Consider the following 23,150-nt stretch of genomic DNA (forward strand, 5'->3'; position numbering starts at 1 on the left):
GGTTCGAGCTGAATGGGCAAATCATGTTATGAAGTTCTAACTTTGGTTCTGTTTACGATAGATGAGTAGCACTAGGAACTGCTTTTGTGCATTTATATATAACTGATGGAAAGTGTTGATGAACCTAAATTATGCATGCAGATGCTCTGCCTAGCTACTCTTTCTTTACCTTATAGGTTTTTGACTTAGTGCAATATTAGGTAAATGATCGAGATAAGATGGTTTTTTGGTTCTCTCGATCATTATGTAACTGTTGACTAGGTTTAGAGTTGGAACTATGGATTGTATTTTGGATGATGTTGATGCAATGAAACGTAGGCATCATTTTGAATGTTGATTTTAATCCAATTTTATGGTTTTGATGATTGTAAATGAATGATGTTGAAATGGTTGAAAGGCAACAGATATATGCAGGTTTCACAATTTATGTTGTATCAAGAAAATAGAAACAACAGAAACAAATGATCATCTGTTGTTTCTACCAAGTTCAAACAACATAAAAGCAGAGTTCAAAGAGCTTTCAGACAACAAAAATTTGAGTAAAAAACTAAAAATGTAGTTGGAAATCAAATCTAACCACAAGAATCACAATTATCTGTAGTCCAAACAAATCTCAAACAACATAACTCAAGGTATAAATGTTGTTGCATACGAAATCAGTCGACATATAACTGTCATTGTTCTTTAAATCAGACGACAGAAGCATCAAGTAACCTTAATATTGGTTCAATCAAACGACAGAAACAACAAAAACTCCGTCATCTTACATTAACTACATCGACAGTTATTTTTTGAATATGTTGATGAAGTGAATTTCCAACAACATAAATATGTAGTGGTATGATGTTTTAGACGACAGATAGACCCAGATTCTTCAATATTAGGTACTTCAGACGACAGTACCTTAAACTGAATCTGTCGTCTGAGTGCATTATCAACGACGGAGAATATCTGTCGTTTGAGTGGCTTAGAGACGGCAGCCACCTAGACAACAGATTTTTACTTCATCAGACGACAGATATGTCTGTCGTCTGAAGGCTTTTTTGACATAGTGTCATGTGTAACACATTTTATCTTTTCCGGTACATATTCACATGTAAGGAAATCCCATAATACAAAAACGAAAGTTTGATACCTTACTTCAGCACACCTCAAATATTCCTCATATTTTCAGTCCTCGTCTCATTTCAGACTATGATCGATCAATAATGCTCGTATCCTTAACCCTTCAATTTCTAGCTAGAACCCTAAATCCTCAGTCATGAGCACAAACTGGTATGATGGACTCTGCACTTTGTCTCCATCGTGGTGCTCTACACATTCCTTCCGCCACTAGCCGTGCAGCCGGATTAGCAAGGCCTTATTCCAGTTTCAGACCTTCTTCTTTTTCACTTTTTTCAAAGGCTTCCACATACCGCACCCTATCGCGACACACCTTCAGCAGTCCTGTGATATGTGCACTTAACATTCCCTCGCCACCTTTGCCAAACTACGACAAAGACAATGGTAAAAAAATTGTGATAGTGGTGGGGGTGCTTCTGTAGTTTTGGCTTGTGTCCTTGGAGTCATCAACAATAACTTCAATTTCAGTCCCACAGCCATGGCTGCCCGAAGGGAACGAAGTATTTCTCCCACACATGAAGAAAGCGCAGTGGGACTAGTCCTGACTAGGCCGAAAGACGTGTTAGATTCAATGCATCTAATTCCTGAAAATAATTTTGATGAAACCGATACAAACAGAAGAAAATTACCACATTTCATCTCTCACAAGAAATATAATATGCCTCCTTGAAAGAAAGAAAAAAGATCCCATTTTCTTAGAAAACCGGCAAACTCAGTGTTACTACTACCTACTATCTTTGATTTCTCAGGCTTGAACTTTATCTCCTTACTCAGAAAAGAGCTTACTCTCAAATACTAAAACCAAAGCAAGCATCCGGATCATATATAGCAATCTTCTATCAACAAGAAGTTGGCTTTAAGAAACTTTTGATAGATATCAAGTTGCTCCTAGACAGAGAATACCAAAATGTGGTTGGCACCCAACTCTATAAATTAAAGACCACACATATTCAGGCGCCTAAGGTAGTTCTGCAGTAGAATTTAAGCAAGATTCACACAACCCCATAAAATGTAAATTTTACTCTTAAATTACCTGAGGGACAAGGAAGCTTGGAGTCCAGGGGAGAAAACCATTCTCACAATAATTCTCCATTTGCCTCTTCAATCCATCAACGTCCCACCATTTCTTCCACCTCACCGTCGCCATTGCTTCTTCCATAGTATGAAACTATGAACATAGTAAGGATGCTTTGAAATCGCCATATCGGGGTTCTCATTCACAGCAAGTGTATGAATCAAAAGTAATGGATCAACCATCAGCTGCATTTTCGCATCCACCCAAATGATGAATTTGGCGTTTGGGAAAAGTCTATGAACTAAATACTTTGGTATCACACCATTCATTGCCGGATTCTCATACAATCCCTTGCTCAAACCCTTGACAACCCTCCATGCACCAATCTTGTAGTTTTCAGATTTTTCTGGAATCAAATGTTGCTGGTAAAATCTTTTGAGGGTTATCTCATCTATAAACATAAACAAACATACATTCTCAAGGGTTTTCGATCCAATCCCCTTGGGTTGTCGAATTTTATCATGATCATTGAAGATAGCCGAGACTACTACAAGTCCTCTACACACTTCCATGACAGTTCTATCTGTATTACACATAAACAACAGTCTTAGTCCTAAATTGAGATTAATCTAAAAGGGACAGTAAAAAGATTGAGACTTTATCACAGAGCTTGCTTCGGTACCAATTAAACTAACCAGAATCACTAACTGGAAATTTCTTCAGGAACCCACAAAGCATTTCAGTGCTCTCATTGTAATGAACAAAATAGGAAATCCTATTTTGGGTACTGAAATTCCCTCCAACAGTCTCAGACTTTCCCTGCATAAATTATTAAGAAGAATTCTTGCACAAATTTTGGATCTCCTTCAGGACCTTCCAATTATCTGACCACAAAAACCAAAACCATTTACCAAAATCCACAGATAAAATGACCAAATTCCAAAAATGAAGAGAAACTGAGCTAGAAAAAAATAATGGAGGGTACCTGAGAAATGGACAGGGGAAGAGCTAGATCTACGTTGGGTTGGGATTGCATACTTGTGTTCTCCATAATTGGGAGGGTAGGAGAAGAGAGGGGACTGAATTGGGTCTAAAGGTGAAGATCTGAAGAGGCATTTGGTTTGGGAGAGAGAGGTGTAGAGAGCTAGAAACAGAGAAGTGAAGAGGTAGAGCAGAGAGAAACAGAGAGGTGAAGAGGTAGAGCAGAGAGAAACAGACCAGCTTTGATTGTAAGAGCAGAATGGACGATGTTACACATTTTAACTGTTTTCTAATGGCCTAAATTGCCCTCTTTATTTGTAAATGGAAAAAATTAGGCTCACTTTTGCTTATCAAATTGCAGATTTTTTTTTTTTTTTGAAAATGGGCTAAGTGCGGCTGCCCTGATGTCTTGATTAATGAAATCGCATAATACAAAAGGGGGGGACATAGAGTCTAAACCCCAGATTACAATAAGCATAAGATAACATCCTGAAATAATACCAAGACTCTCCACAAAATCTATATATTGTAACAAGCACCAGTTAACAAATAGTGCACAAATGGCGGTGACATACCGGAAAGATAATTGTATCACGAAGAAGCATAATTACGAATAGCACAGCTTCCCCCCTCCTTGAAAATGAGTGGCGAATTCAATATGATTTTCAACAATGAGGTCACATCTTAAGAGAAATGTCAATTAAATTATTTATTTTGAAACTGTGTTCAAAGTGGTGAAGTTAAGAATATATGATGATGTAGCAAGTGCTACATTGATCATGTTTTTTGGGGTATTGAAGTAGTTATTAAAAGGGTAAAAAAAAAATGGTAAAAAGTCTCCTCGAATCATGCATGAATTAATGAGGTGTTTTAAACATATAAACCAGGTAGATCCTCCTCGAATCATGGATGAATTAATTAGTGGAGAATCCTGGTATTATTTCAGGATGTTCTCTTTATGCTTATTGGAATCTGGGGTTCAGGCTCTATGTCCCCCCCCCCCCCTTTTGTATTCTGCAGTTTCATTAATCAAGACTTGAGAGCAACCGCATCAAACCCCCTTTCAAAAAAAGAGAGAGGTGTTTTGAACATATAAAAAAGGTAGATTCTCTATTATTTTGGAAGGGGTAACAGGTAGATTCTCTTAGTCAGCAAGAGTTGGTAAACAATTTAATACAAGTTTGATCCATGAAATACAGGAATAGAAAGAAGAAGCTTGTGGATCTATTTCTCTCTACGGTCTTTCTTACCTTTCTGATGAAATCAATAGTAGAGTTTGTGACCACCATTAACTAGGATAACCACATATGCAGGAATGACAGAGCTAGCTAGTTAGGTCAGAAAGGTCCAAGAATATAGTACATTGTGCATACATAAAACTCATGTGATCTTGGACTTTTTCTTCTCTTTTGGTTGATGAAAAACTTCTTGATGGTTGCAATGACCAAAATATCGAATATCGAGGAAATATCGATTGTTTGAAAAATGAAAATTTTGGTGGAAATATTGAGAAAATATCGATGTTGGTAAATATTCGAGAAAAATGATGAAAATTTAGGGAAAAACATGGAATTTTTGAAACTTTAGAAGATGTTTATTTCATCAATTATCTACTATATTTCAAATTAAAATGTTGAACCTACATTACGACATAATGAGTTATAATAATTTAATGTGAATACTAGTATATTGAGTCACTAACAGTTCTAATAATATGATTTAATAATACTTTGTTATAAAGTAGAAAGAAGATAAAGAGAGAATAGTTGGGAGGAAGTAGAAGTATTATCATTCAGTCTCATTAGCCTCCTTTATATAGAGGTAGATTTTACATCAAAGTACATAACTAATGAGTATTTACATGGACATCCACATAGATAATAATATTTACAACACTCCCCCTTGGATGTCCACCAATGAATGATGGTATTGGACGCGCTTATTGTTGCCTCGTTAAAAACCTTGTCAGGTAACAAAAATCCAGTGGGACAAAAATAACCCTGGTCTAATGACAAAAAGAGCACAACACACATATGTTCTAGGTAGCATGCTTCTGGATGCTCCCATTGATGAGAACCTCCCCCTGATTGTTGCAAGCCTCATTCATGTATGCGATAAGCTACATGTACCATGTATGGTAGTTTGATGTGTCTATCATTGAAGTGAGACCATGTGTGCTTTACATGTAGGGGCTCATCACAAATTTTCATACCTGTAAAGTTTAAGAAATACCAACAAAGCTAGACGATTTTAAATAAATCTTACCTCATATGATAAGGTTAGAAACAATCTCATATGCTCAAATTCATACACAAAGTAATAGCTAAACAATATAAAGAAATTGACACATTTTAACTTTGTATAGTTTAAAACATTGAAAATTATCATGGCATACCTAACCATACACATCAATATCTTTGTGTATTGATACGTTTCATATAAGCTCTTCAAGAGCTCTAAGTAATTCATAACTTCGCGAAAGTTAAAATATGTTGCAACACTATAATCATAATTCGAATTCGATAGTAGTCTCGTCATAGTACTCATTAAGGAAATTTAGATCTCGTTGACTAGAACGAAATGAGTACATATGAGCTAGCTTTAGACTCTTTGATTCCATGAGTGAGCTTCAAGCTCTTTCAACCTTTCATGGACTTGCATTTGAATCATTCATGTATTTGAATCCCTTGAGCATTTGATAAGCAATATGCTTATAATGACACTTTAACTTTTGAGATTTTGCTTTTAACAATGTGTCTTTAAGATCTTCATAATATACGATGACAACGTGCTATAAATCTCTCGTCAATATATGTAACACTGTATTTATAGAAAATTATCATTCATATAAGGGAAGATGTTCACAATCTCATGTCTCTATAAATAGACATTGTGTCATAGTGATTTATCTTCACTTTAGTAAATACCCTTTTGTAACTTGTAGGGTTACAAAGGTCTAAGTATTTCATCACGTTTCAAATATTCAATTTCATTGGAATTGCCTCTTTCCAATTTGACCAATAATATACTCTGTCGACATTCAAATGAAACGTGGTATAGCATCAGTACAGCCTTTAATGATTTTTGGTAGCTACCAAATGTAAATTATCATCGATGATCATTAATCATAGATCCCACACATTCTTATATGCATGCATTAGCTATAATAAGCTTATTGATATTGGGTACCCATGCCACTTCTGGGGCATGCATACATTGTCACTTCCAAGACAATTATCTCTCATAGATGAATCATGTAGCGAATGTGGATCTTTTTACTTATAATCTCGTGTATGAGCATTTATAGGGCTTGTATAATCTTCCCTGTTTTGGGAGCTTAAAACTTTAGACCTGGTGGATATAATCCACACAAATTCACACCGTTATTCAAATGATAGTAGTCTTTCCTCCCATAATGGCGGGAAGACTGTCTTATTTTGACCATGCTCAAAAGATGCGTTCAAAAAATCTATACTTTCTTTGGAGTGAAGATGTTCATTGGCTGGTGGCGAACCCAAACCAAGTTTTAGGTCAAAAATGTTTTGTCCATTAGCATCAACCATATTGATTTATTATTGTATCACTAAGACATCATTTCATAATGGCGTACTTACACCCTTTGTATGTGTAGCCATATTAGGAGTTGTGATATTGTTTAATGACATTCTCTTTAGGAGAACCATGTCAATTGGATACACTTGCATCCCACAAATCAAATGGAGTCTACATTGTTTGAATTAATATGGTTGGTCTCAAGGACTTTAACCCAAGCAGATGGTCTTTGCATTTAGCATATAATTTTGTCACTATCTTTAATCAAATCACTAGCTTAGATATTTCCCAAAATCAAAATGAGACAATGGATAAATATCTCACACCAATTCATATCATTCTTCAGAAACAATCTTTTCCCCCCTCATTGCAGGAGGATTGTCTCATTAAAGTGACAACTTGAAAATATGTGGTAAATAAACAATTTGCTTATGAGTAAGATTAGTAGTCATCAAACTTGTAAGTGATTCCACGCAACATGGTAGACAAAAGATAACGTAATCGATCATGGCAAATAGTGTATTTGGTTCAATGAACTTCTGGTTCATGACATTACATATATGCCTCAATTTATTGTGAAAATTCGATACAGTATATATCCGATGACATAAAGTCTTCTCCAACCATATAGGAAGCAATTAATGCAACAATATTTCAAATTCGGAAACATGATAGTAGCTCATTTGGAGCCATAAATCAAGATCTACAGCTCATGATATGAGTATTGCCTTAGCTTGAGTAAACATCAATTGTGAAATATTGACAATTGGAATGGACCAAATTCATTTTGAACTGCTAGCCAGAATGATATACTCAAGATTTCGAGTTAAAGACTACAATCCATAAGAACAAGTAACTTTATCATGTGGAGAACCTCAAGTTATGTGTCACATATAAATGTGTAGTCATAAAGAGGAGCGACTTCAGGCCCTCATATAATTGGAGATCCAAAAAACTTAAGGTTTCAATTTTTTTTTCAATTTATAACAACCTCTTAAGGAACATCAGGTTCCTAGATAATCAGAATAAGAAACATTTAGTTTCAATGGGAACTCAAGAGGTTACAATAAATCTGAGGAATAACACAATAGTGTTTTCAATTTTGCTTATTATAAGCAAAAGACGTCAGGCATGTGTGATAATCTCAACATTCTTATTAGTCAATACAATTTAATTTGACTAGTGTCATTGTGAAAATGGCTTGATAAACATTCACCATATAGTGTACCATAGGAGAAACACGCCCAATTTTTAATTTCCTCACATGTGTGATTGTTAAGGTACGTAGTATTTGCATTAACTCATGATTTCTCTCTTGTCATGATCCACTTCTGGTGGCATTTCATGGTGTAGCCATGTCAATTAGCTTTCTTGCTATACAATGAGATCCATGAGAGGGAGAGGTTATACATCTCTGGTAATATTGGAGTCACAGGATGCAAAGAGACAATAATATGTGCTCTTCTGGAGCCATCAATCAGAAATGTAAGATCTTAGATGATTGTTATATTAACCTCATAAGCATAAGCCTTAGTAATGTTTTTTGGACACCATGGATAAAATTGCATTGCCTGAAAGTCACTCAAAACATAAGTTTGAAGATGACACAAATCAAATTTCCAATAATTGAACAATGGATCTCACAGGATATACACGAAACTTCTGGTCCGTGCTGATAACGTGTTATACTTATTATTATAGATAATTATTGTCTAAACAAAGTCTCTATTATAACAGAGGAATTTACTAAAAGTAGTAAAATTAATATTAAGTATTAACATATCTAATTTTATATTAAAAATGAAGGAGTGAAAAATGAAGTTGCGGAAGATGAATTGTGTCATGAGTTTAATGAAAATAATTTTCTATTCTATTTATAGATATAAAATTTTTGAAAGGTTTAGATTAAAAATGGTTGTTAAATTTTATAATTTCTAAGTTGTTTTTATATTAAAAAAAAAGATAATTTATCAAAACCGGACATAAACATATATATTTGTAGTGGTAAGTATGCCAATTCCTACAATTGCCGGAGTGGTTGAGCCATTTGCAGTGGTTGTTTAAGCAAGATTCAACACCGGGTAAGCATAGTTGGCCTTTTTGTTTCAGATTTAAAATTAGGTGTGGGGCCTAAATTGGATTTTTACGCCATGAGACAAACGGTAAATATCGAGAATTTCGAGATAACATCGGAATTTTCAAGCAGTTTTGAGAATTTCTAATGAAAATCTTTTGGTATGTCCCGATAAAAAATGAAAATATCGGCGAAATTATCGATTTTTAAGACCTTATGGTTGTGGCATTGTTTTATTGCTTTTATACACAAAGAAAACTTAAGTAGTCGAACGGCAACGTGCAGATTTGGCAAAAAAACCACACCTTTCATTGATGAAACACCATATCGAACATCTTTTCTATTTCGGATTGAGCAACCCTGTACACACTTAAACTCCTACTCCTCAAAAGTAGAGTGGCGTTAACTTCAAAATTCTATTTTGCTATGAAGTGTAATCAATAAAGGAGCCTAGCTAGCTTCAAATTGAAATCTACTTCCATTTTCTAGTAACATCTTAATGCAGCAACGATTATGACCGGTAGAAACTTGTGAGAAATGGGAGGGGAATCATGAAGAATTGAAGGCTCAATAACAAATACTAATCGAGTTCCTTCTCAAACAAGGTAGGCTTGATTTGATAATCAATGCAGGTGCAGGTGCGATTTGCACTTGCACACTTATTATGGTTTATGCACGATAAAAAAGTAGTGATAAGTTGGTACACAACTTTAAAAAGAGGGTGAATACCGCACAAACATTCAACGAGTTTAAGCTGATTTTCGATCTCTGCACCTTTAATATAGACACCGCTTATGCTCAGGATATGGGTTGCATATATAATCCCATTTTGGGACAAAAAAAAAAAAACGATCAGACCGAACTAACATAATCAATCGAAAGTAAAAGACCTTTACTTCAAACTTTTCATTGATCTCTTTAGTTCGACAATTTAACTCGGGTGTTGTGTGCAACCATATTAAATATGAGTGGACTAAATATGAGTTTAGGTCATGTGAGAGGTTATGTGCAACTATATTGAACATGATGGTGGGTTGAAAACAAACTAAACTCTTGAAGTTAATAACTAATCCATAAAAGAAAGGCAGCCGCGTTTGTTAGGGGGGATTGCGTTACCCCGGCTTAATTTCTTTTAGAGTCCTGCGCTCCTCAAGCCAGACTTATGCTATAGAGTGCCTTGACCCACGTTTGGTGCTAGCGGGATTAAGTATAGAACTAAAACCTTCAACACCACCAACCTACAAAACCAGCAAAGCTCCAAACGGTGACCTCATCAGAACTCCGCAGTCAGGCCACCTCCAGCAGACGCACCGGTTGGGTTCGATCCACTTCTGGTCATCGACGTGCCTCTAGCTTGAGTTGGTCCGATTGGGGGGTGTGGAGAGAGAATCGAACGCTGAGGTCTCAGACAGTTTCTCTTCAAATTCCGGCGGCTCCGGCGATGTTTTGAAGTGCATGAGGTATGAAAGTTGATCTACTCTTCGTGTTCTACATGCTAGTTTACATGATTTTCGAATTTGATTATGTTTTGGAAGAATTGGTTTCTGGGTTTTCAGCCACCGTCGGGTACACCGTCTGTGGTGGTGGTTTCGGATTGACAACTGCAGTACTTGAAGAAGTTAATAGGTGACTGAGAACCTCGCACTGCTGAGGGCTCAATTTCGGGATCCTTTATGAGGTTTTCCACCTCCCAGTCTGCGTGGGAGCTGTGTTTGGTTGGGTGGCGAGCAACGGCACCACCATAGGGGTGTGGGAATGAAGTAAAAGATGGGGCGGGGTTGAATTGCAGGATGAGAATGATGAGAGAACGACGAACGGAAGGAAAGAGTAGATCCAGTGAGAGTGGCTACCACAATCCCATGGTTTTTGGTGGGTTTGTGGTAGAAGGTGTTGGGAGTGTTTTTGGGACTGTGGAGTCTCATTAAAAAGAGTCCTCCTTGCTGCCAAACATGGGATAACTGGGATTAGACTAGATAAGAATGTCAAATCTCATCCAATCCCATGTAACAAACACCACCTAAATGTGTAATGGTAATCTAATTTTGAAGGAGTACCTGCATTTTTTAGGTTTGAGAAAAAAAGAAAAAAGAAAAAAACGAAGAATTAGTGTCTGGAATATTCCAATGTTAGGTTCAAGAGAAGGAAAATACAAAATTTCCAAAGAAACATGAACTTTATTCCTAAAATGTACATGGATTAAACTTATTTTGATTACATGCAATTCCAGTCTTAGTTGACTCCATCTCTTTCTAGTTTCTAACATTCTTCAATTTCGTTCTTATTTCTTTCTCTGCTTCGCCTCTGTTATATCATCTTTGAGTATGTTGACGACCTTCTCAAACTCTTTGAAGTCCGAAACGAGGTTATGGAGTTGAGCTTCTTCCAAGCTCTCTTTCTTCAAACCGGGTTCACAGTGGAATGCTTGATTCAGCTCAATAAACTTTTCCCACTGATCTCTGGCAGCAGGCTTTGACAACATAATATAAATGATGGCCTGCCAATATTTTCAAGAAAATGTGATCATGTTATTCCATATTTTGTTTGACTGGCTGCTAAGAAAATATGAAGGAAAAGGTTTCCGTACCTTGTAGAGTGGTCGCCTTGCATCTGAGATCTCTTCATGACTCAAGCACTCGCATTTGAGCGCCTTCTCGTAATCACCCTGCAGGAGAGAAACATAAGAAGACTGCATTAGAACCTCGAGAATGTTTTTGTAATTAATCCTAAAGCTGATTGGAGTACTTGAATACCTTGTATATAAGCATTTCCACTAGTAACATCTCAGTTTCATATGCTTCATGCCATTTTTGTTCATTTTTAGCCTTTGTTCTTGTTTTCTCTAATATCTCGACTGTCTCGGCTTCTTTTCCACTCATCTCAAGCTTTGCAAGAATCGACTACACTCAAGCAAAACAAAAAGATATTCGAAATGTTATGAGCTGTAAATTGATCATGCATGATCATATATTTACACATGATTCTTCTTAATTACAGAATGAGCGCAATGATAACGTAGATCTCAGATCGTGACTGAGAAGTTTTTATGTTAGTGAGATTTGAACCATGACCTCCACAGTGTTAGTTAGGCCCGCTAATCAGCCGGACATAGCTCACGGGCGGAAGTTCTCTTAATGATCATCTATGAAGTCAACGGAAAAGGGGGGAAAAAAACATGCCATTATAGACAATATATATGATGAGATGCCTAACCGTCAGCTTCTTGTAATTAGGGCGTTTCTTAGAAAGAAGGTGAGTCTTAAAGTCGCAGTCAACTTGATTCAATGCAAATTTGTCTGCTCGAGCTTCATGATATTCTAGCAATCTCTTCAAGGCAAGATGCCCTCCATGGAGGACAGCCATGGACATAGACCTCATGAGTCTTGGGGGATCTTCCTTTCTCCGAGAACGTCCACGAACAAAATAAATCCCTGCAACAAAGATACTAGCAAAAACGGCTGACGCCATTGCACCATATTTAGTTGTCATCTTAAGGTTCACCATGGCTGTTCTGTTGAAGGGTTTGTTTCAGATGAATTCTATGCTTGTAACATGTGAAGGAACCCAAGTGTACTTGTAGGGTACACAGGATATTGGTGGCATGTAATTGATAAGTTATTTACAAATGATGAACTTGAAAGGCTGTAATTGATACTTGGGAAAACTATCAAACAATTCCAATCTATTTCAGTTGCAGAAAGGGTGAAGAAACTGATGCTTTTCTTAGGGATTTTAAGTTCAAGCTGCCAGAGTGATTCATTCTTGTCTTAGATAAGAAGCAAGAACTACTTCCAATATTGTTTGCTCGGTACTTCTATCTTACAAGCAAAGCATTTTGCCAATTTTTTAGTTATTCATAATTGTAAAACTTCAAAAGAACAGGTCTAGAACAAACAGGGACCAAAGACAAACTTGTAGAGCTTGTGGACCAAAGACAAACTTGAAGAGCTTGTATTTTCTTATCTTGCTTGAAAAAGATATTACAATTCGATGCTTTACTATGTACATAGAGAAGAACCCTTTGGGAAAAACAGCAAGCCTAAGGAAATGCAGCTTCTTCCTTGCACCTCTTGCGTGTGACGTGTGATCATGTGTAACGCATTTTATCTTTTCCTGTACATATTCACATGTAAAGAAATTCCATAACACAAAGACAAAAATTTGATACCTTACTTCAGCACACCTCAAAATATTCCTCATATATTCAGTCCTTATCTCATCTCAGACTACGATCGACAAATAAATACTTGTATCATTACCTTCAATTTCTAGCTAGGACCCTAAATCCTCGGTCGATCGTGAGCACAAACTGGTATGATGGACGCTGCACTTTGTCTCCATAGTGGTGCTCTACACATTCCTTCCACCACTAGCCAAGCAGCCGGATTAGCAAGGCCTTATTCCAGTTTCAGACCTTCTTCTCTTTCACTTTTTTCAAAGGCTTCCACATACCGCACCCTATCGCGACACACCTTCAGTAGGTCTGTGACATGTGCACTTAACAAGCCCTCTCCACCTTCGCCAAACTACGACAGAGACAATGGTAAAAAAATTGTGATAGTAGTGGGAGGTGCTTCTGTAGTTTTGGCTTGTGTCCTTGGAGTCATCAACTACAACTTCAATTTCAGTCCCGCAGCCATTGCAGCCCCTATAGTCGTGTCTAGGCCGAAAGCCGCGTTAGATTCATTGTTGACGGTGAACAAACATTTAGCCACATCCAAGAGTACATGGAGCGTGTTCAGATCGACACCACAGCTGTATATTCCCGAGACACCTACAAACGAGGACTATTACAATCTTAAGGTTCTGTTCGCCCTTACACCCAGTATCTAAATCTTGCTATTGTTAGTATATGTAGACCTAAATTTGTTTGCCACAGTCTTAGCTCCTTTCTGCCGATATACATGTATCCCTTTTTCCAGTAGTAGACATATCTTTATTCCTAAGAAATGCTCTTCATTACCGATATATCTTCAATGTATGAAGATATATTTGTTGATATATCCTTAAATTTTAGTGGCGACATATCTGTGCTGGTGATATTTCAAACCTTGCCTATGACGGTTGTAGGTTGCAGTAGCGGATTTAATCAAGTCCGGAAACTGCGATGAGGCAGAGACAAAACTTAGAAGGTTATACGAAAACATCCAAGGGAGTGAAGTTAAATACAATGTGGAGATGGAATTGGTACTAGTTCTCATTTTCCAGGTTTGTCCTACAACATAGAATTTACTCTCTGTTTTTTTTTTTTTTTTTGACTTGGGGAAGAGGGCATTTGAAGCTACAACTAATTCTCCTGAATAACGGAAGTCCAATGCTAGCTCTAAGAGCTTGACCAGACATGAATATGAACCATTTGAATATCTGACTTCTTGTTTTCAAATTGTTGTGTATGTATTTTATTTCGGATGAAATCTTTACCTCATCTATACTATTATTAAGATAATAAGATTTGTTAGTCAAAGTCAAAATTTTTGACAGAAATGACCTTAGAAGATTAAAAAACTTTGAGAATTAATTAAATCACAAGGACAATTATGTCATTTACAAAATTTACTTTTATTATAAAAAAATAAATTAAAAAAAAAACCTCCACAACCCACTTTTTACTCCCACTATCTTCTCTCTGTAATGACAGTTTTCTTTTTTATTTCTGAAAAAATAAAATAAAAAATACTTGCACATGCACAGATGTGTGGAGAATGGCTAGTCTATACTATTAAGAGAAGATGTTTTATTAGCCAAAATTAAAAATTTGACAGATTTAACTCTAAATGATTACAAAACTTTAAGGGCCGAATGTATTTAAAAATAAATAAATAAATAAACCCATGGGCCAAGTCTAAATTCAGTTCACTTGGGCATTTGCAATTGAGGGCCGAAATGTTAGAACTATCAATTATGAAGAAAACAGAAAGATCATTCATCTTGAATGTTTGTGTGTACAGGAAAAATACAAAGAGGCTTTGAATTGTAAATGTCTCAGTGATGCCAAGGTTGATTCGGATGGTCGAGTTTCACTTTACAAGGTACTTCACTTGAATTAACAATTTCATTTTTTCTTCGAATAAATCCTCTTTTTGCTTCTGGTAGTCAATTCGCATACGATTAATGAAGATTTTGGTGCATGTTTCAAATTTGCAGGCTATTATCTGCACCATGCTAGATCGGGATCAGGAACCCACCCAGTACCGGAAGGATGCCGAGAAGTACTGGAAACACTTTGTCAAGTCCTTTCAAAGTGAACCACAGCCATAAGACCCTGAGGTTCCGCATCCATATCAGACAAGAGAGAAACGCTGATACCTTTTATTTATTGGGTGATTGGTACACTCAAAGTGCAATGTTTTCCTCTACAGCTAACCCAAACTTCCATTAGTATCCATCCCCTATAAAATTGATCGCATGCAGTTTGTTTCTTCTGAATAATTGATGAATGTTGTTAAAAACATTTTGGTAGCTGGGAATATGTTATATCACTATTAGCAAAACAAGCCATTCATATAAATTTAACTCACACGAAATTTAAAGAGTCACAGATATCAGATATATGTGTGAATTTTCATGCTATCCATTTTTTTTTAATATTAAATCCAGCTCTAAGTATAACAGCTTTTCTTCTACTTTTGCCCATAAATTTACGGGGGAAGATTCAGAGCACCGATATATATTTACACCAATACAAATGAATAGCCGGAGAACATTAAATACACTTATTTGTTATTAAAAAAATATTGACTATAAATATTGAGGGTTAAAGTTATCTAATAACTGAGAGGTCACTTGCTGTGATGTATAAAAGAACATCCATAAATCCACTTACTATTCCACTTCCCATAATCCCATTGCTTCTTCCTCTCGGCACCACGTTTGCTGGACTTATTGTTGCCATTAAAACCACTTCATCGTCGTCAAGTTCATCCTCATCATCATCATCCACAGAAGGAGGCTCTTATTTTATTCCATCTCCCGATCCTTCGTAACCTCGTGGGTACTACTTTGGGGACTTGCTGGGTTTTAGTTACGTTGATGCTTGTGCTTTCATGGCAAAGTTATCTTCCTAAATTTTTCTAGAGATAGATCAAAATTAAAGCCCACTAGTAGTGATCCCTGTGTTGTTGTCTTTGGCTTGATGGACGATTATGCTAGAAATGTCGACTAATGAAGATTGAAACCGGCAAATGAGAATTACCTCACACAGATCTACTTAAACAATAGAAAACTCAGAACCCAATAGCAGGTATAGCAAGAAAATCATAAAGCAGGGTGTTTAATTATCAGTGATGTTTAGTCAGGTTTAGCAGCAATAGGACCCATGAACGCACCGCCCGTGATCCTTCCGAGTACTTTCAACAAACACATGGTGTGCAACCTCCAGCTACCCACAACCAGACACAGATATAAACTAATTCCCCACAAATTGATCCAAATTCAATCCAAGTTGAACTGTGTGAGCATAAAACTGAGATTTTTTCAACTTGGAAAAGGCCTTGACTAGCAATGGGAAGGGGTGTTGGTCCGGAACCACGCCATTTCGGCGCATTGTTGAATAGGAAACAAGAGACCTGTGAGGCTCTGAAGTCGTAGAAAATGCTCTGATGATGGAGTTCCATAGGTCAGTGCCGGTGGGTGCTTGTAAGGGTTATTCAATAGATTGGGTTTGATGTTGGGTGGGTTCTCTCACAATTGAACTCTTTGTGGGGAGCAATCGTCGAACAGGTCTAAAACAAACAGGGACAAAAGAAGAACTTGTAGAGCTGTATTTTCTTACATTGCTTTAAAAAAGAGATTACAATTCAATGCTTTACTATGTCCATATAGATAAGAAACCCTTTGGGAAAAGCAGCAACTCTATAGAAATGCAGCTTCTTCCTTACACCTCTTGCGTGTGATCATGTGTAACACACTGTCACACTATCTTTTTCTGTACATATTCACATGTAAAGAAATTCCCCATAATGGCATAATACAAAGACAAAAGTTTGATACCTTACTTCAGCACACCTCAAAATATTCCTCATATTTTCAGTCCTTGTCTCATTTCAGACTATGATCGACCAATAAATACTTGTATCCTTAACCTTTCAATTTCTAGCTAGAACCTAAATCCTCGGTCGTGAGCACAAACTGGTACGATGGACTCTGCACTTCGTCTCCATCGTAGTGCTCTACGCATTCCTTCCACCACTAGCCGTGCAGCCGGATTAGCAAGGCCTTATTCCAGTTTCAGACCTTCTTCTCTTTCACTTTTTTCAAAGGCTTCCACATACCGCACCCTATCGCGAGACACCTTCAGTTGTCCTGTGATATGTGCACTAAACAAACCCTCGCCACCTTCGCCAAACTACTACAAAGACAATGGTAAAAAAATTGTGATAGTGGTGGGGGGTGCTTCTGTAGTTTTGGCTTGTGTCCTTGGAGTCATCAACAACAACTTCAATTTCAGTCCCACAGCCATGGCAGGCTCCCGGGATTCGTCCAAACAAGAAAGTGCAGTGGGACCAGTCGTGAATAGGCCGAGTGACGTGTTGGATTCATTGTTGAAGGTGAACAGACATATAGCCACATCCAAGAGTACATGGAGAATCCGGACACCGCAGCTGTATGTTCCCCCGGAACCTAAAGATTATAATCCTGACAATCTTAAGGTTCTGTTCGCCCTCAACACCCAGTATCTATACCTACTTTGCTATTATTAGTTTATGTAGAACGAAATTTGTTTGCCACAGTCTTAGCTTACTTTCTGCCGACATACATATATCCCTTTTTCCAGTAGTAGACATATCTTTATTCCCAAGAAATTGTCTTCATTACCGATATATCTTCAATGTATGGAGATATATTTGTTGATTTATCATTTTATCTTTAAATTTTAGTGGCGATATATCTGTGCTGATGATATTTCAAACCTTGCCTATGACGTTTGTAGATTACAGTAGCGGAGTTAATCAAGTCCGGGAAGTGCGATGTGGCAGAGACGCAACTTAGAAGTTTATGCAGAACGGGGGGTGAAGTTGGAAACGATGTGGAGATGAATTTGGTACTAGTTCTCATTTTCCAGGTTTGTCCTACAACATACAAATTACTGTATTTTTTTTTTTTTTCCATCTTGGGGAAGAGGGCATTCGAAGCCTCTACTAATTCTCCTGAATTACGGATGTCCAATGCTCAAAGAGCTTGACTAGACATGAATATGAACCATTTGAATATCTTCTTGTTTTCAAATTGCAGTGTGTATGGTTTCATTTCGGGTGAAGTCTTTACCTCATGTTATTTATAAGATTAATAATCCGTGACCCATCATAGTTAAAATAATAATAATAATAATAATAATAATAATGGACCCATGGGCTAAAAGTCTAATTCCAGTTCACCTGGGCATTTGCAATTGGGGGCTGAAATAGTTCTACTTCTAACCTTCCTATAATAAAGGTTAGAACTATCAATTATGAAGAAAACAGAAAGATCATTCCTACATCTTGAATGTATGTGTGTGTGTCTACAGGGAAAATACGAAGAGGCTTTGGAACGTGGTTGTCTCAGTGGTGGTCCCATGGTTGAGTCGGATGGTCGAGTTCATTTTTACAAGGTGCTTGTGCTTCATTGAATTAACGATTTCATTTTTTCTTCGAATGAATCCTCTTTTTCTTCTGTTAGTCAATTAGGATTAATGAAGATTTTGGTGCACGTTTCAAATTTGCAGGCTATTATATACACCATGCTGGGTCGGGATGATGAAGCCAAGACATCCTGGAATAGATTTTTGGAATCCTATTCCAATCCACTATCGCAGCTAGACTACTCTGAGGTTGTGACCCCAAAGTCTCGAAGACCCCCACGCTGATACCTTTTATTTATCGGGTGATTGGTACACTCAAAGTGCAGGTTGTGCATCCAAAGTCTCCAAGAAACCTACCTGATACCTTTTATTTATTGTGTGATTGGTACACAAAGTGTAATGTTTTCCCCTACATCTAGCCCCAACTTGCATTAGTTTCTATTCCCTATAAAATTGATCGCATGCAGTTTCTTTCCTCTGAATAATTGATGAATATTGTTAAAAATGTGTACTTCAAATATTTTGGTAGCTGGGATATGTTAAATCACTACCAGAAAAAACAGGCAATTCATATAGATTTAATTCACACAAATTTTAAAAAGTCACAGATATCTGTGTGAATTGGCAATACATACTTGAGAGATTTTTAGATATGGCAGACGTGTCACGTGGCTGGTACGCACAGTTAGGGCATCAATGGGTCGTGTCCGGTCAATGTATTTGTCGTGTCATGTACAAGAGACAAATCCAAACTCAACCCATTTAATAATCGTGTCGAAAATTTGAACTCAAACCCAACTTATTTATTAAACAGGTTACATGTTTCCAACCCGCTTAACCCATTTAATAAATAGGTCGTGTCGTGTTAGACAAAATGACTCATTTAAGGATTAACACTACGACTCATTTAACTAAAAAAATGCATAAATTAATTAAATTCACTAAAAACCCCACAAGACGAAGAATATAGATAATTATGTATAATTCATAAATAATTAAATCCAATAAAGATGAAGCAAAATATTCAAATTGTCCAATCCTGGGATCAAATATTCCCAACGACCAAAATTTCAAGAAGAATTATAACATAATCGGGTTATATAGGTTCACTTCGTGTTGGCAGGTTGACGCGCAGCCAACCCATTTATTAAATGGATCATGACGGGATGACCGGCGGACGACTCGCTTTTTAATCATGCGAGTGCAACCCACTTTATTCGTGCAGGTTTCGAGTTGTGTTATTGGGTTGTGTCAGAATTGACAACCCTACGCCCAGCAATTCATGTTTCTCTGTTTTTTAATTGTATTCCAAAACTACTCATGTTTAATTAAAATGAAATATCTAAAACACTCCCTGCATAAGCACTGATTGGCTAGGCGTACTGCCACATGGCACGCCTACCATACCTAAGAATCTCTCTAATTTCTCTGCATACATATAACCATGTGAAATGTTTATAATTAGGCCCACCGAAGTTTATGCAATAACAATAACCACAAAACTCCATGTGAAATAACAATTCACAGATTTTTGGGAGAAAGTTATAATACTTTATCATCTACTCACATTAGTTCCAGTGTGAACAACATTTAACATAGATTTCAGTATATATCAAATATAAGTTTATTAGAACTCGTTATTTGTTAGTGTTAAATGAATTATATCGGAACAATTTTTTGGGACTAAAACTTTTTCATACGGATATCCATGTAATTGGCTATACCAGGTTGAGGATGAGATATAAGATTAAAGAGAAAATTCTGGATAGCTACTTGAAGGGAAAGATGCTTATCATGCTGTAACTTGAAGATTTTATCTTTACAATCATGAGGTAAATACGAAAACCTTTCTTTTGCTAGGGCTTGTAAAAAGTAGGGATTTTTTGTTTCTTTTTCTAACAGAGATGCAGGCCAACTACTTTCTTGCTGAATAAACTCAACTGTTTTTTGATAATTTATATTTAGTGTACGAAAATGAGTAACTACTGTATCATGCTCGTTTTGCAAATTATGATACAATGTATTCAGATTATCATGCTGTGCTTTAAGGTAATTATATTGTGGCTGGAGTCTAGCATGCGGTGCTCTTAACTTAGGATATTCTTCTTGATATCTAGCGAGATCACAGTTATTGGCCGAAAACTCTTGCTCAAGTGCTCTAATTAACTTTTCTTGACCCCTTCTCATCTCTATGGTATTTATTCTAATATTCCAAAAATTATCTAATAAAACTTGTTGTCTAGGCGATAATGATGCTGTACTTTTATATCTAAAGAGTGGATTTCTAATTTCTTGCACAGTGTAGCCATTAAAGTTGTAACTAATATTTGCTGATCTTGCTGTCATGCTTAGTGGATTACCACTTTGAGGTGGTACACCACTTTCTGCTCTTTGAGTACTAGAAGATGAAGGCCTGAAAAAGTCCATACCTGTCAAAGAAGAAGCCGTGATAAGATATCTGCAAGTGTATTATCAGCTCCTTTTATATGCTCAAATTGTGGCCTAAATCCATTACCTGTAATACAATCTATAAAATTGACCCATCTTCTGGCTGCTTGTTTATTAGTAGTGATTTTATTATAATGAGAAACAATATTTTGACAATCAGTTCTAATTGTAAATATTTCATTATGTAAGAATAAAGAAAATGCTTCTAAAGAATTAATTATGCCTAATATTTCTAAATCTGTGGCTGGTAATCGAGATTGTATATCACTAAATTTACCTGATGCATATCTACAAATTTGCTCATCAGACTTTGGTAATTCTTTAAACTTTTTCTGATATAAAATTCCTGCCCAACCTAATGCTGATGCATCTGTTTCTACTATTTTGTAACTACTATCTAATGGTAGTGCTAAAGGTTTAAGTTGTGTAATTTCTTGTTTAATTTGCTGAACTAACTTAATATCTTCTGTATTAAAGTATTTCTGACCTGTTTTGCTAGTCTTACTATGTAAAACTGCTATTTTTCTTCCTAAATCTGGGATGAAACTTCTAGGATAATTTAATAATCCTAAAAATGCTTGTAACTGCTTTTTATCCTCTAATCGATCTGGAAATTCTATAACCTTCTTAGCTATATGTTCCTGCAATTGAATAGTTCCTGACTTAATATATATTCCTAAAAACTCTATATCTTGTTTTTCTAAGTCTATTTTATTTTTACTAATAATGATACCATTATCTATAAACTCTTGCAAGATTATTTCTAAGTGTTTTCTATGTTCATTTCTATTTTTGCTATGTATAAGTATATCATCTACATATACACTACAAAAACTATCATACTTCTTCAAAAGTTGATCCATTTTTCTTTGAAAAATAGAAGGTGCATTTTTCAATCCAAATGGCATGACTAACCATTCAAAGTGTCCTTCTGGACAAGTGAAGGCTGTCCATTCTATTGATTCTTCAGCTAATCTAATTTGCCAAAAACCTGATTTACAATCAAATTTACTAAAGTATTTACTCTCTTGAATCTTATTTATTAACTCATCTTTATTAGGCAATTTATAACTATCTTCATAAGTATTATCATTTAGTCTCCTATAATTATAAACTATTCTAGCTTTACCTCTTTTTAGTTCAGAATGCTTTCGAACTACAAAGGCTGCTGACCTATGTCTAGATTTAGAAGGTCTAATTACTTTAAGGTTTAATAACTCTTTTATTTGCTGCTCAAATTCTTGTTTATCCAATAAATTACAAGGCATATCTACTGTTTTAATAGTTAAATCTGGGTTAATTATATCTAATTTTGCTAAAATCTTATTTTTATTCCAATGTAGTTGGGGATCTTCTCCTATGATTCGAGTTTGTTCTGCTAATTGTAATAATTCTTCTAATGTTTTAGGTCTACCTATTTATTTTAGTTCTACTAGAGCTACTTCTCCTATGTTTGGATACTCAAGTTCAAAGATTGATTCATCATATTCTATACTATTCTGCTCATCGACATTGTTATCTAGATTTTCTTCTTCTCTAAAGCTATATTCTCTTGACTCTTCTATGCTAATGCTATTATAAGCTTCTATCAAATTACTTTGATCAGTTGTAGTTATACCTTTCTTAAAGAAAGTTATATCCGGAGGTATATACAAAAATCCTTGTAAGCTTTTAAGAAAATTTAATCCTAAGATAAATTGATAAGATCCAACGGGTGATATAAATGTTAAAGGTAAGGTAAATAATTGTCTTTCTATCTTTATAAGTATATTAGTCATACAATGTGTTAAGTATACAGTTCTAGTATCGAATTGTGATACTCTAACTGGTTTAACTAGTTTTTGCCTAAATTGTGTTGGTACTAACTCTTCCTTTATGACACTCTTAGTGCTACCTGTATCTATCATAGCTACTGTTTGAATCTTATGTTCTTTAGATAATTCTAACTCACAATTAATAGTTATTAAAGAACTAGTTTTCTGATTTTCTCCAATGTTTTGCATATTAATTTCTTCGTCCTCTATTGAATTTAGCTCTAATGTTTCATTAGTATAACAAGGTTTACAAAATATTATCTTGCTTGTATAATATTTTTCAGCTACTACTTTCTTACATTTCTTACATTTACTACATTCTTGAGGCCAACCTAAATTAACATATTGAAATTCTTCTTGTTCTTCCTCAAACATACATATATTTTCATCTAGTTCACTATCTGAATTACTAGAGTAATCTAACTCTAATTCTGATTCGGATAACATATCTATGCTATTTATGCTATAAATTCTTTCACTATCACTTAAGTTGTCTAAGCTATATATTGACTCTAAGTCTTCATCTTCTTCTAATTTAAATTGCTCAATTAATTGTACTTTTTCTCTAGGTTGTTTTCCTAACTTAGG

The 23,150-nt window shown here is 35.9% G+C and overlaps 3 protein-coding genes and 1 pseudogene across 3 annotated transcripts; 2 read left to right on the forward strand and 2 right to left on the reverse strand.

Moving 5' to 3' along the window:
• Window positions 1-591: 591 nt before the first annotated feature.
• Window positions 592-3,360, reverse strand: LOC112203089 (annotated as a pseudogene).
• Window positions 3,361-10,898: 7,538 nt separating this feature from the next.
• LOC112167439 lies at window positions 10,899-12,470 on the reverse strand. The gene is made up of 4 exons (XM_024304464.2): window positions 11,955-12,470; window positions 11,495-11,641; window positions 11,329-11,406; window positions 10,899-11,238 (listed from the first exon to the last, which is right to left on the reverse strand). The coding sequence occupies exons 1-4, from the start codon at window positions 12,243-12,245 to the stop codon at window positions 11,023-11,025; spliced, it is 732 nt and encodes a 243-aa protein (XP_024160232.1). The 5' UTR covers window positions 12,246-12,470; the 3' UTR covers window positions 10,899-11,022.
• Window positions 12,471-12,917: 447 nt separating this feature from the next.
• LOC112202166 lies at window positions 12,918-15,293 on the forward strand. The gene is made up of 4 exons (XM_024343091.2): window positions 12,918-13,544; window positions 13,812-13,949; window positions 14,690-14,770; window positions 14,886-15,293. The coding sequence occupies exons 1-4, from the start codon at window positions 13,056-13,058 to the stop codon at window positions 14,997-14,999; spliced, it is 822 nt and encodes a 273-aa protein (XP_024198859.1). The 5' UTR covers window positions 12,918-13,055; the 3' UTR covers window positions 15,000-15,293.
• Window positions 15,294-16,789: 1,496 nt separating this feature from the next.
• On the forward strand, window positions 16,790-18,805 carry LOC112202165. The gene is made up of 4 exons (XM_024343089.2): window positions 16,790-17,389; window positions 17,671-17,802; window positions 18,247-18,330; window positions 18,445-18,805. Exons 1-4 carry the CDS (start codon window positions 16,877-16,879, stop codon window positions 18,583-18,585), a joined length of 870 nt encoding a protein of 289 aa, XP_024198857.1. The 5' UTR covers window positions 16,790-16,876; the 3' UTR covers window positions 18,586-18,805.
• Window positions 18,806-23,150: the final 4,345 nt, after the last annotated feature.

This window comes from Rosa chinensis, chromosome 5 (genome assembly GCF_002994745.2).
Source record: "Rosa chinensis cultivar Old Blush chromosome 5, RchiOBHm-V2, whole genome shotgun sequence".
Lineage (NCBI taxonomy): Eukaryota > Viridiplantae > Streptophyta > Magnoliopsida > Rosales > Rosaceae > Rosa > Rosa chinensis.